At 34.5% G+C, this 14,431-nt stretch overlaps 2 protein-coding genes and 1 long non-coding RNA gene across 5 annotated transcripts; 2 read left to right on the top strand and 1 right to left on the bottom strand.

Annotated features, from left to right (window-relative positions):
• The first annotated feature begins 32 nt into the window (after positions 1–32).
• Positions 33–4,412, top strand: LOC114414470 (phosphatidylinositol/phosphatidylcholine transfer protein SFH3-like). Of its 3 annotated transcripts, none has more exons than XM_028378745.1 (14): positions 33–145; positions 485–644; positions 1,249–1,501; positions 1,637–1,736; positions 1,839–2,105; positions 2,354–2,431; positions 2,518–2,619; positions 2,710–2,759; positions 2,966–3,065; positions 3,158–3,253; positions 3,360–3,528; positions 3,609–3,958; positions 4,048–4,125; positions 4,210–4,412. In XM_028378745.1, exons 2-14 carry the CDS (start codon positions 599–601, stop codon positions 4,234–4,236), a joined length of 1,716 nt encoding a protein of 571 aa, XP_028234546.1. In that variant the 5' UTR covers positions 33–145; positions 485–598; the 3' UTR covers positions 4,237–4,412. The 3 variants fall into 3 exon arrangements, with proteins under 3 accessions (XP_028234546.1, XP_028234545.1, XP_028234547.1); XM_028378744.1 differs by having other exon boundaries at positions 3,603–3,958; XM_028378746.1 differs by lacking the exons at positions 33–145; positions 485–644 and adding an exon at positions 854–1,144 and having other exon boundaries at positions 3,603–3,958.
• A 637-nt stretch (positions 4,413–5,049) lies between these two features.
• On the bottom strand, positions 5,050–10,740 carry LOC114414469 (phosphatidylinositol/phosphatidylcholine transfer protein SFH6-like). Its single transcript, XM_028378743.1, has 14 exons — positions 10,368–10,740; positions 9,977–10,280; positions 9,531–9,630; positions 9,142–9,408; positions 8,966–9,043; positions 8,732–8,833; positions 8,583–8,632; positions 8,317–8,416; positions 8,113–8,211; positions 7,896–8,009; positions 6,817–6,949; positions 5,827–6,221; positions 5,425–5,499; positions 5,050–5,333 (listed from the first exon to the last, which is right to left on the bottom strand). Exons 1-14 carry the CDS (start codon positions 10,399–10,401, stop codon positions 5,313–5,315), a joined length of 1,872 nt encoding a protein of 623 aa, XP_028234544.1. The 5' UTR covers positions 10,402–10,740; the 3' UTR covers positions 5,050–5,312.
• A 1,873-nt stretch (positions 10,741–12,613) lies between these two features.
• Positions 12,614–13,517, top strand: LOC114414076. Its single transcript, XR_003667114.1, has 2 exons — positions 12,614–12,785; positions 13,096–13,517. It is a non-coding gene; the product is annotated as an uncharacterized LOC114414076 (long non-coding RNA).
• Positions 13,518–14,431: the final 914 nt, after the last annotated feature.

Genomic DNA, 14,431 nt, shown 5'->3' with positions numbered 1-14,431 from the left:
GTCTACTACTTCTACCAACCTGGCTTACCCTTTTTTAGCCTTTGTATATCCCATCACGCGCCCCCACTTTAAACGATTTATTTGGATCATATATTTGCAATTTTCTCTTGGTTTTTGCAACCCCTACATTCTTGTGTACGTCAAGGTATCATCTAAGATTCTTTCATCTTCTCCTCCTTCATTAACTATGAATATATGATGATGCTCATTGATGCATAAACTTAACCATCTTAATCATAGTGTGTTTGTTTTAGCCCGTTCTCACTTTTATTCACGTTGAATGTGACCAAATGTGTTTCAAACACACCCTTAATTAGCATTTCTAGTTGCATGCAGGAGCAGCATTTGATCATTGAGATTTAAGATTTCTTTGTTTTTCTAGGTTTTCTTTTTGGCCATGCATGCTAAATAAAATTAAAGATGGTTGATTATTTTATGGTATAAGCATTATTGATTTTTTGGAGCTTCTTGACACATTTTTCAGGGCTAAGGTGCAGGTGTACGTGAAGGCTCCATTCGTGGGCAATTGATGTATTCTAGTACTTGATTTTCGTCTGCCTTAGGGCTGCTTTTCCTCGTTTAAGTAAGTTTATTAATCATGACTGACATCATGTCCGCACCTGTTGACCCACCCATGAAACTTGGTAAGTCTAATTCCTTCAATTTCATAGTACTTCACAACATCCTCTGCAGTTTCACTGATATTTTATGCATGCACTATGCACAATGAAATCTTTATCTATTTTACACTAGTTAGAATGTGGAATATATGGTTCACCATAACAATTTTGCAGGCGATCATAGTTCATAGACAAACAATTTATATTTAGATGTGGCGTTTACAGAAATGGGGGTCAGTGGTACAGATTTTCATGACTGACTTCTTCTATGGTTTGGTTTCCATTGCAACATCTTTAATGTAGAGTTCCAAACAAAGACAACGGATTAATGTTACTGGTTTACATAATTAATGTACCTATAAAATTTTAAGGATATAAACTTCGCAACTAATAATGCATTCAATACTATGCTGCTATTCATTAATTGTCGGTTAGATAATAAACGTGACGCCTTTATAAATCCAGATGTTATAATACTGGAAAAGCATGTTATTTATTTTTGCGTAGGTTGTCAATGGAAACAGGTACAACAACAGCAGTGGATGAAGATGTTTAGCGTCTGATTTTCTTTCTATCAATTATTTTTTTCAAACTTCTGTGGGTAAATTTTACTTTCTTCCATGCACAGGTCATGAAATTGAATATTCCGAGGATGAAAGGAAGAAAAAGCTTGGATCGTTCAAGAAGGTGGCAATCAGCGCCTCATCTAAGTTCAAGCATTCCTTTGCTAAGAGGGGGAGGAAGCACAGCAGGGTTATGTCTCTTTCTATCGAGGATGATCTTGATGCAGAAGAGTTGCAAGCAGTTGATGCTTTTCGCCAAGCACTCATCTTGGAAGAGCTATTGCCCTCAAAACATGATGATCATCATATGATGCTAAGGTAGCCTTGTGACATAGTTTCTTCTTCAGTGATTTATTTATTTACTAGCTGTAGTATGATTAACTTAACTTTGTTTAATGCCTTAGTTTCACAGTTCTGATACTTTCCCTATAATTTAATTGTATGATGATCCAGATTCTTGAGAGCAAGGAAGTTTGACATTGAGAAAACAAAACAAATGTGGACAGATATGCTCAAGTGGAGGCAGGAATTTGGTGCTGACACTATCATGGAGGTATTTCCGTGCAAAAATAGGAAAATCACTCTTCATGGTGTGATCTTTTTTGTGTATAACTTTTTTATCTATATATCTAACTATAAATTTTTTATCCTCAAGGATTTTGAATTCAATGAACTAGAGGAAGTTCTAAAATACTACCCACAAGGGCATCATGGGATTGACAAGGATGGCCGACCTGTTTACATTGAAAAGTTGGGCCAGGTTGACTCTACCAAGCTGATGCAAGTAACAACAATGGAACGCTATCTCAAGTACCATGTAAAAGAGTTTGAAAGGACCTTCGCTGTTAAGTTGCCTGCATGTTCCATCGCGGCAAAGAAGCACATTGACCAAAGCACAACTATTTTGGATGTTCAAGGAGTGGTATGTACAAAATTCTACAGCTACATTTCAGTTCTCCAATCCCTCTGCCAAAGAAAAACCAATTGTTGAAATATTTTAAAAGTAATCTCCAATCCCTCTACAGCTACATTACTGTTACATCTTAAATGATAGGTCATCATAGACATAAATTTAACAAAGCAATCTCCATCTCCAATTGTTTGTGGTGGATATCGAATTAATTGCTATTATGTATTTCACACAATTGCTGACTAGCAATGCTTCCTCAGGGTCTTAAAAGTTTGAACAAAGCTGCAAGGGATCTCCTCCAGAGGCTTCAGAAAATTGACGGTGACAACTACCCTGAGGTACTGCCTTATTTTATCTACTAGGCATGGAAACACTTTGAATGGCCTCCTAAATTTACCCTAATTGAACTTTTCTTTCTACACAGTCACTGAACCGTATGTTCATCATCAATGCTGGTTCTGGATTTAGGCTCTTGTGGAACACCATTAAGTCATTCCTAGATCCCAAGACCACCTCAAAAATCCATGTAAACATTTTTAGTCTGCTGATCAATTTGAACCAATGTTGATTTTCATTTAAGCAGGGACACTGAACATGTTAATGATTTATTGACCAGGTCCTAGGTAACAAATACCAGAGCAAGTTGCTTGAAATCATTGATGCCAGGTTAAATTTATCTCCTTTCTCATTGAAGTGTTTTTTTCATACTCATCATTGAGATTTGGGCTATCCAAGGTCACGCTGTGACAAAAATTGGAATTGAATAGTGTTTAACTATTCATGACAATATATATTCATTGATTTATAAACAAATAATTAACTATGTTTCTTAAGACCATAAGTAACACCTCAGTTTCTATCGTATTTACCAGTGAACTTCCAGAGTTCTTGGGTGGTACTTGTACTTGTGCAGATAAAGGTGGTTGTATGCTTTCTGACAAGGGTCCATGGAATGACCCAGATATCTTGAAGGTAGTTAGTTAGTTTACTGCAGAAAGATAAATTTCTCTAGTTATATAAAATAGCAAAGAAAAACAATGAAGAATTTCTTCTGAATGAATTAGATGGTTCACAATGGCGAGGGCAAATGCAAGAGAAAAACCTTATCTGGGATTGAGGAGAAAAGAATCATAGAAGATGGTACTGCAAATCAAAATCTAGTAAGTTTCCTAACTTAACATTTTGGCAATTTTAGAGTGCAAAGCTCGGTCCTGAAACTTCTTTGCCAGAATATTTAATAACTTTTTTTTTGCCTATAATATTAAGGGAAACAAAGAATCATTTCCAGAGAGATACGATGTTGATGTACAATGTTTATCTCCAAAAAAGCAATGTACTGTGTATAAATATGACGCATTTGTCCCTGTGCTTGGCAAGCCAGTCGATTCATCTTGGAATACATTAACACAGAAAGATAAAGATGCTCTTTCTAAAGGTATTATTATTACATAGTGGTATATAACATGAATTTTCCCTTGCATTTTTAATATAAATTTTTTTTTGCAAAAGGTGCAGATTGTTTTCCTAGCAAGACTTGTGATGGGTATAGCAATCACTTTGTTGGAGGAATCATGGCCATTGTTATGGGAATTGTAACAATGATCCGCATGACAAGGAACATGCCAAGGAAAATCACAGAAGCAGCACTGTATGGCAGCTCAGGGTATTATGATGGCACTATGATGAAAGCAGCCACCTTTTCATGCAATGATTACATGGCCATGATGAAGCGCATGGCTGAACTAGAAGAGAAAGTCACTATCCTTAGCATGAAACCTGTCATTCCACCCGAAAAGGAGGAAGTGCTGAATAATGCTCTAGGCAGAGTCACCACTATCGAACAAGACTTGGTTGCAACAAAAAAGGTTTACCACTTTTTCCTTCATATTTCAATGCCATGACATAATAGACCATCTTCCGTTTTGTATTTTATTTTGTTTTATTTCGGCTTTAGGCACTTGATGATGCCCTTGCTCGACAAGTAGAACTCCAAGCTCAAATTGACAAGAAGAAGAAAAAGAAGAACAAGTTGGTATGTCATACTAGCCATATACATTTCTAAAAATTTCTTCTGTATCGACTACTATTCACACCCTTTTTTGGTTTGTGATTACAGTTCCGCTTCCGCTGTTTTGCTGCGTGATCTCAAATGCATCAGGAAGAGTTGTAAAATTGGAGGCTTTCTATTTCGACTGCCTGTTTGATTAAAAACCTCTGTCCAATATAAAGTTTGACATTCCTTGACAATATTGTGCATATGTTGGATAAAATTAAGGCATGGTTTTGTTTTAAAATAATCAGATTATCTTGCTTTGAGAATTACTGGTTTTTGAAGATGTTTTGTTTAAAAGATGCGCATTCTAATCATGAAAATATATTTTCCCCTTTCACTTTAATTGGTATTCCTAGTAACCGCCCCAACTAAAATCTTGTTTTCTTCCCTAAATTCATTGGATAAAAAAGTATAATATTAATGTTACCAATTATCGTCGAACGTAATACCTCTTAATGTATTGACAACATCGATAAAGGAAGACTTCATTTGGCCAACTACCTACCTATCAATATTTTACCAACTGAAAGTGCTTTGATATATCTATTCTATGATTGAAATCATTTTGGAAACATTAACGCAAGTTTGTGTGCCACAGTTTTACTATAGCTTACCAATAAATGATCAGCCTCAACTCAAAAACACCATCGTAAGATATTTCTTCTGTCCCACCCGCAAATAGATTCTATTAGGACATCGCCTTTAGAGAGTAACTGCTACCAACTAGGAAGCTATCACACTAGGAAAAATAAAAGATAGAGCAACATCTACTTTTTGAAGAAAGCAGATATAGAGGACAAGCTTAGTAGGCAAATCCTAATCGGGCACATGAATTGGTTTGGCATCAATCAAGTTCAGCACTACTGAGAAAATACTCAGCACAAGTAAACGAGAGATGGAGGGGGGAAAAAACGCTTTTCGGCTAACAAAGGCATACAAATCGAAACAGGATAAATGAAGGTAACCATAACAAAAAAAGGCTCGTGTTTTACAAGCCAGCAACGATAGCATTCTGAATATACACACGTTGAAACAATTCTCCATTATGTTTTTACTCGTATACTTCAATCAGTGGTCAGAGTTACATCATGTGCAAGGTTAACATTCATTAAGAACAACTGCACTTTGAGACATCCTCTGCACAATCTCTTTCCCAGTAATGAATCTCACCAGCAAAACTTCTTTTTCTGATTAAAACACAGGAAACAGAAATATAAAAAATTTGATACATTGAGTCAAGGTTTTAACTTTATTCAAAAGATAGACTTGCCAACTTACCCGCAACTTGGCTTCTTCTTGTCTGTCAATGTAAGCAAGCAGCTCTTCTTGCCTCATCAATGCGTCATACAGAGCCTATGCAGAATTCATCAAATCCAAATGTTAGGGTTAGGGGCTCAGGTAAGCAATCAATGAGACACTGTATTCTTCATATCTCCATTCTATACTATGCCATTTTGGAATGCACAAACAAACCTCGATTCCATGCAGATGTTAATTTTTTTTCTAGCTGTAACGTAAGTCAGATTCATGAAGCAATGGTGTGTTTAGTTTTAAACTTAATAATAATAATAAAAAGAGGAAAAAGAATAAATGGATATATCTCAATGCTTTACACATGTACCCCATAAATATATAGAGAATTGGCATGACAGCATAATTAATATAACATAAGCATCCTACCTTTTTAGTAGCAATTAACTCAGCTTCCAAAGCATCCACCCGGCATACAGCAGCATTCAACAATTCCTCTTTCTCATAAGGCATCTCAGATGGCTTAGATTGGAGTGTGTCAACCTTCTCTTCAAGCTCACCTAACCTTTTCAGCATGGAGGGAAGGAGATTTTCCTCTGTAGGAGTTGATGAAGGAGGAAGAACATCCATGTTTGCTGTATCAGGAAGTGGTTTTGAAGTACTCTTATCATCATTAGAAGATAATGCAGGAAATTTCTTGGTCACAGGGTATGCAACTTGACGTAAAAGAGTTAATACGGTCAAGAAGAAGACAGACAGTGCTACCCACATCCGAGCTTGAAGCCCATCAGGAGTTTTCTGAGTGTCAAGAGGAGGAGGTGCTCCTGTATTGAAATTCAATTTAATTATTCTGGAGAAAATTGCATTAAACAATTCAAATCAAGAAATCAAGTTGCACTGTCAAGCAACAAAGCTCAACTCTTAGATACAGGTCCTAGGAATTGTTTAAATCTTTCTATGACTCTCACAGCCCATCACAAGACTTTTGACTTTTCAGTTTAGACAAAGTCTGGATAACTATGTCAAGGATCCATAGTTGTCAATCCCGGGGCAGAGAACACAAAATACTCTAGCATGGGCACATATAGCAAAGTGACTGTTATACTGAAGATTAAGCATACAACATAAATAATTTATACTACACAGATGTAAATACTAAAAAATAAACCAAAAAATCCCAAATTTAAAGACATGTTCTTCAACAATTGACAGTTATAATGACATAGTGTATAGACACACATTCACCAAAAATCTAAGGCATAATTAATAGGTCAATGACAACCAAAGTCAAGGAGCATAAAACCTATCTAGATATTTAGAAGCATTTGTACAACTGGATTAATTTTCAGTGAATAAGAAAATAATGAGAGGATTAATAAGAAGAGTACACCAATAAATACTAGGCCATAAGTCACTAACCTTTAGAGGTGTAAGACCTCTGTAGAGATGCTTGCTTCTTCCAACCAGCATCAACAGGTATGTCTACCATTGGAATATATTCATCATACCCAGACAAGTTGCTGGCATAGCTTGTTTTTCCTACTATCTTAGCCTGACAAAGAACACAAATGCGAACAACTATTATATTTGGGACAGAATGTGCCAAATCCTATAAACAGGTTCCTTAACATTTTATTTTGATCATCCTAGCGATATTTTCAAGTATTGCAGAACAATTCTTATTATTGTATATTTATATGAATACAATACACAATATCATATGCCCAAGAATTAATGAATTATGAAATAAAACTTCATTGCCATTTAATTTTTAGCAAGGGGTGTTCATAAACTGATCCAATTCAGTGCAAACCCAAAATAAAATAAAATAATATATATATATATATATATGAAATTACTGTACTAATCAATTTTTTTATGGTCTTATTATCTAAATCACGTCTTATTTTTCTAATTTTTTTTATAAGCCCAATAATTCAAAATTAGTTTGAAATTTGCTTGTCATCTCTAATTTCTTTATTATATAAATCTTGTATTTACATAAAATTGTTAAGTTTTAACAAAGAATGAGTTGGGTAAACAAAAATAAGATACTTTAACAATGACACAACATAAACTACAAAAGAGTTAGGAGGTAACCTCAAAATGTAGTGTATAAGAATTTTTTTAGTAATTTCAATCTATAATGAGGTGTGTTTGTTCTAGATTTAGAGTAATTGGCTTATGAAATGATATATTTGATACTTCAAATTAGTTTTTATTATACTTATTGTGTTTCTGGGTTTATTTACTACTTTCCAGAAAAGTAAAAATAAAACAAAAAACGATCCAATTTTGATCGGATTATTTGGATCGGAGTAGAATTTAAATTGAAATTGATAGGATGGTTAAATAAGAAAATCAATGTGATTAGATCAATTACTTTTTCTCTCAAAACCGATCCAATCAAATCCACAGACACTCCTAATTTAACTAGGCAGGAGAGGGGGTACACAATAAGACAATCATAGCAACTTCTCTAATAAGTCAAAACTCACTTCCTCATGAACAGGGGTCAGCGTAAGGTGTGAATAACTCTTCATCGCTTTTGGAGAGGATATATCTTCGGCTTCTGACCCTGATTCAGCAGTTGATGTGTCACTGCCTTTTACCTGTTAGGTAAAGGTAATAAAATTAAATATGATAAATGATGAATAGAACATTGAGGAAAAGGTATGAAGGCATTAAATTTGGTTCCATCCAAAAAAGAAGTACCGTTGGGTATCCTGGCTTGGCATACACAATAACCTTTCTTTCATTGTTAAGAACTTTTACAACTTGCTTTGACCGCCATGCTCCACCATTGAGAACCATCTGTGGAAAATTCACATGCAATCAACTGTCAGCCTATTACAAGTCAAACTGACATAGTGCAGGTACCTTGAATGTATCAGGGTTTTTCCAAGAACAGCATATAACCTTGAATATATCAGGGTTTTTCCAGGGCCCTTTATCAGATCTAAGGCAACCTCCCTGATCTTCACAAGTGCAGGTACCTCCCAGAAATTCTGGCAACTCACTTCATCATGTGCACAATAATATATTAGGCATTTAAAAGGATCATATAAATTGTAGCAGTGCAAAAAATTACAAAGCATTAGTCAATGGAAAAGAAAAACAAAAATACAAAAATTGTAACATGCAGAGATTAATATAAACATATAAAAAATGGAGCCATTAAGTACCTGGCATCTATAACTTCAAGCAATTTGCTTTGATACTTGTTTCCAAGAACCTGAGGAATGTATCCAAAGAAGCATCAAGCAGTTTCATCAGTCTTATATCATCATTAAACAGATCATTAAATAGCTAGAAGAGGGCATATTTTACATACATGAATCTTAGAAGTTGTTTTGGGATCGAGAAAAGACTTGACAGTGCTCCACAACAGCCTAAATCCAGGCCCAGCATTTATAATAAACATTTGGCAAAGAGTCTGTATTATTAATAAAAGAATCATTGGTCCATTCTGACTATAGGATATCATCATTTGAATTTGCAATAACTGACAAAACTAGCATTCCAAAAGAAAATAGCAAACAATTACACAGGGAACAAGACAACACACCTCAGGGTAATTGTCACCATCAATCTTCTGCAATCGGGTAATGAGTTCCCGGGCAGACTTTGTAAAGTTCTTAAGGCCCTGATAATGTCAATCATACAACAAAAGTCTTGTATGTTATAGAACTTTAGATTACAGTAGTAAATGCGAAGATAAAAAAATTAGAGGTAACATAATACCACTCCGTGAACATCTAAGATTGTGGTGCTGGAATCAATGTGCCTCTTGGCAGCAATAGAGCAAGCAGGAAACTTGATTGCAAAAGCTTTCTCAAACTCCTGCACATGGTACTTCACATACCTATCCAAAGTTGTAACTTGCATAAGTTTGTTTGGATCGACCTTTCCAAGTCTTTCAATATAAACAGGCCTTCCCTCCTTGTCGATGCCATGATGCCCATGTGGATAATACTTCACGACTTCATCTAACTCCTTGAACTCAAAATCCTGAAGAAAACACGAAACAGTAGGTAAGCCAACCAATCACTGCAAAAGCATGTCATGTTCCTTGTACTCAAACCTGCCAAGGCAGAAGCCAAACAAATGCCCCAAATTCCAACTGCATTTACCTGCATAATAGTATCAGCACCAAACTCCTTCCTCCATTGTAGCATGTCAGTCCACATATGTTTTGCCTTTTCAATATCGAACTTCCTCGCTTTCAAAAATCTTAAAAATCACATAATTAAGAAATTTCAGGTATAAGCTCATTCGTCCAAAAATCATAAGTAATTTAACACGAAAATAGGGGGTTCCATTCTTATTTCTTTTCAAGAACTAAGCATGTGCACACAGCACTGCATGTCAAGGTTTTAATAATCGGTCCATTTCGGCTGCAAGGTCAAGGTTTTTGGAGTATTCGCAACCACAAGTGTGGCCGCACCAGCCGGAACTGTACCCAATTTCCTCACAATATCAAGGAATGTGACGAAATTGAGACAACGACCGCAATTTAAAACCTTGGTAAATTTAATACCTTTTTTGCTATTAAAATTCTTGTGGGGGAGGTTGTTACCTTAACATCATATGGTAATCAGCAAAGGCTTCAGGGAGCAATTCGTCCATGATCAAGGATTGGCGAAAGGCGTCGACGGCCTGGAGCTCCTCAAAATCGCGAACGTCCTCAATTGAAACGGAGCTAACACGTCCATCGCTTTTCCTCCTGCTACTCTTCTTTCTAAGAGTGTGTTTGAATTTGGAGGATGCATTGAGTGCCTTCTTTTTTAGGGATCCAATCCTGGTCCTCCTTTCATCCTCGGAGTACTCGAAGTCAGATCTCCTCTCCTTCTTCTCATCACTGCCCGAAAACCCCTCAAAGCCTGCAAAATCCACAATCAATCAATCAAACCAGCAGATTGTGGTGTCACAACAGTTAGGCATAATTTTTTGAAGGAAGAGGGACACACAAGGTCTGGCAAAACGATCGAGGGGACCGGACATTGTGGTTGCGATGATCAATTGCGAGACAAACACATAAAGGAATCAGAAACCCTAAAAATTGATTCCAAGGTAGTAGTACTTGTGTTGTGAGTGATCCCGAATCGAAGGAGAGTGAGATGGGGAAAATAAATAAGAATAAATAATCGGAGTAACAATTGACGTCGGTAACAGCTAGAAACAGGAAAGGGAAAGAGGGCGCGTGGAGCTGAAGAAGGAAGAAGACTGTGGATCCCAATTAGGTTGACACGTGGCGGTGGCGGATGTCAGAATATTCAGAGAATGAGCTAATAGTCTTCATTCCCTCATTTTGTCAAACACGCCAGCTTTCACGGTCACCTCTGCCTTTAAATGTTTTCTAAAACGTATCAAGGATAAAATAAACACAAAACAAGTTATGTACTTATTATTATATATATCATAACTTATATTATTTTTGATTTTTTATTGGTTTATAATGTAAAACTATTTTGTATCTTTAATGCATCATCATTAAATTAAAATGAAAATTCATTTTATTTTTTTACAATAGAAGGAGCAAAATCTTAGAAAATTACAACCTCTAAAACATCTGCTAAAAGCAATTAGCTCTCAAGAGAAGGAGATTGCTCAAAAAAAAAAAAATATATCAAATTCTCTTCCATCTCACATGCATGATTTGTCAAGAAAGGAAAACTTGATTTTAAAATTTTAAAAAGAAACACTTGGGTGAACTACGACGAAAGACAACACGATACACACTCCAACATCCAAACACAAACCACACGGAATCGACCTTTAACGACCACCAATGCACCGTTTTACAATTGATCAAGGGAATGCATATCAAGAATCCTGATGCAACTTCATATAAGAATTTTATAAAAGGACAACTTTGTTAATTCAATATATTAATAAAATGGTATTCTCGTCACTCCAGACTTTCCTTAAAAAAATACAAAAAATAAAAAACATAAAAACTCCGTATATTCCGTTCTAGGATACTGGTCCATGAAAGATCACTCATTTTAGTACCCTACACTGGACATTCCCATAAGAAAATACTTTTCTTAAGAGCATAAGAAAATACTCGTATTAAATAAATGTTTTTAAGTTATTTATCTAAATATATCTTGAATACTATTCAAATCAAAACTGTGGTGTGCAGATTATCTGAAAATTATAAGCATTTAGTTGTGTTTAATTAATTATTTTTTTAAAATTAATCCTTAAAGCTTTTATAATTGTGTTTAGAAATATATTTTACACTAAATTCAAGTAAAAAAAAAAAAACTCAATAAAAGTCACCCACTTTTCTCTTTTGTTATAAAAATTGTTTTTCAAGATTAAAGATCGTCTATATCTTAAATTGCATTTCTTGCAATTCAACCTTATTGTCTTAATCAAATTGACTTGTATACCAAAATATTGAAATCGACTTGATTTTGATGCAAACAACAAAGAACAACTTGACTAAAGAAGGAAAACTTGAATAGCGAAATATTAAAATATAAAAACAATTTGGCTTGTATTTAAAAAAAAAAAAAAAAAACAGTATGACTTATCGCATTTCTTACGCATCAATCATACTCAGTTATTAATTAACGGATGGGAATCTTTGAGTTGATAAACACTTACATAAACACAACCCTAAATGTGAAGTGGTAGGCAATAGACATATCCAATAAGAAAGGTGACATTTCATCATGATATAACAAAATAATATTAAATTAAAGTAAAAAATAACAATACCTTCCATTCCAGGCTTCCACCATTCTTCTCTCTACCTTCTATTTCCGAATTCAACCTTTATTTCACCTTCCCAAATTTGGGAACACATAGTGCTCCGAGCAAAGAAATCTGTCAAATTTAGGATAAAACAATATACATATATATATATATATAAAATAAATTTTGTATTTCAATCATCTTCCTTTTTTAGCATGTTGTAAACTACTTTTGACATATTTTTATGAATAAAAATCATTAGCAATATTTTGACCTTGTCACTGTGAAAAGGCACAATGAAATTAAGAATATGAACATTTTAACCTTCGGCCACGTGAAGAGGTACACAAGTTTCTAGTTGGCCTTATGTATGACTGGAGGTGGAGAGCTGCGGCCACTGTTACTATTAACTATTAGTAATTGTTAATATTGACATTTTTAAAGCAATTGATAAATAAATAAATAACTTCACATATTTGCATATGATTATTCGGTCGTTACAGAAGTTAATCAAAATATATTGACACTGGCACTTTGGAGTATGATATTTTGGTTATTTAAAAAATAATATGGGAAGGGCAGGAAATAATTGCCTATAATTTGCTTTCAATTTGACGAATATATCAAGCCCAGTAACTACTACCTTATACCTAGGCTGGTTTCACCAAAAAAAAAAAAAGGTAATTGGGTAAAAGGACACTGCTAGGCTTCGTTGAACACAACCACCCCAATAGTTTTTTTGGGAGTTGCTATTGTTCCATTGTCATTACTAATGGTTTCTACCAACTTTTTTTTTTCCCCGCAAAAATGCCTTTTTTTTGGGAAACACTATTCTGAAGTACAATTGTACAATAGAATCATGTCTTTCCCAAAAAGTATACAACGAAATTGTATTTTTGCTGTTCTTTAGGGAGTATTAAAAAAATAACAACAAAAATATGATTCTATTGTACTATTTCAATGAAATCTACTTTTGTGTTATTTTAACAGCGATGGTGTGCAGCTTGGTGGCATAATGCACAGGAGGTGGGTGGGTGGAAGTGTGCATTGGGGTAGTGGTGCAAAGGTGGCTGGGACAGTGTAGAGGGAGTAAGAGTGGTGGTTGGATTGTGCTAGAGGGGATTGCATGCAAATCTAGCATTGTGCACAACCGGTGCTGGGGTCGCACAGGGCGGTGGTGATGGGTCACTGGGTTGGAGAAGGTGAAGGAAGTGGTTGTGGATGCAAAGAAGAGAAAGGTGATGGAGGGTCGGGGGCATAGGAAAGAGGAAGGGGGAAGAAAAAAGGGAAGGATTTACACAAGGGATAAGGGGGTCTTTTTAAAGATTTGTAGGGGCTAATAGCGAAAAGGATATGGATCAATAATAGTTCCTTGTTTTTTTTGTTTGGGCTTTGCAAGGCTCAGATTGAAAGAGTTGGATTTTCTTGTCCTTATATTTCAAAACCTGAATCTCATGGCTCTACTTATAAATACATTTTTATTTATTGTAATTCATTTTCATTATTGTAATTTTTTTCATTTTAGTTATTATAAAATATGTTTGTTTTTATCCTTAAAATATTTTAGATAATACTTTAGACAGAAAAAAAATATTATCTAACGTATTTTAAAGATAAAAAAAAATAAACATATTTTATAATAACTAAAATAAAAAATATAGAAATGAAAATGAAAAAAATTGAAATATCAAATATTTATTTAAGCCTAAAAATAAATAAATAATTTGAAGAAGATAGTACATATTAAACAGTGATCATTAGTTCCTGTCATGTAAAGTAAAACAGAAATCAAAGAATAAGAGTAGTACTGTAGTAGAGTGCCCTCCTCTTGTCTTCTTGCAATTTGGAGATTGTGCAGCGACGGCGACGTATCCACGACCCAATGCACAAAATATGCCCACAGGTTGGCTTGCTGGATTCCCTTGCACACACATTTTTATTACTCTTATATATATATATATATATATATATATATATATATATATTACTCACTTTAAAAATTTGCTAAAAAATTCATCGTAGATATAATAATTGATGATTTTCGCTCTGGAGGAAAGACGAACATAATTTAATCGTTTTATATCTTTTAAAATATTAACTATACTTATATCTTATTTTAATATTTCTTAAATCAGTTGTTAAATCTCCCATGTCAACTAAGATTTCATTGACATTTTAAGATATTATATATATTTTGATAACAAGGAGATTGTGGACCTTGTTGTTAGTGTTCTATTTTAAGGTTTCATTTTCATTTGGAAGATATAGGATATTATTCTTTGAGAGAAGTGTTGCTATAGTTTTTCCTTATTTATTTTTTTTCTAT

The sequence above is a fragment of the Glycine soja genome, chromosome 6, assembly GCF_004193775.1.
Source record: "Glycine soja cultivar W05 chromosome 6, ASM419377v2, whole genome shotgun sequence".
NCBI lineage: Eukaryota > Viridiplantae > Streptophyta > Magnoliopsida > Fabales > Fabaceae > Glycine > Glycine soja.
The sequence above is the reverse complement of the archived record's forward strand: the minus strand, read 5'-3'. Positions and strand labels throughout refer to the sequence as shown.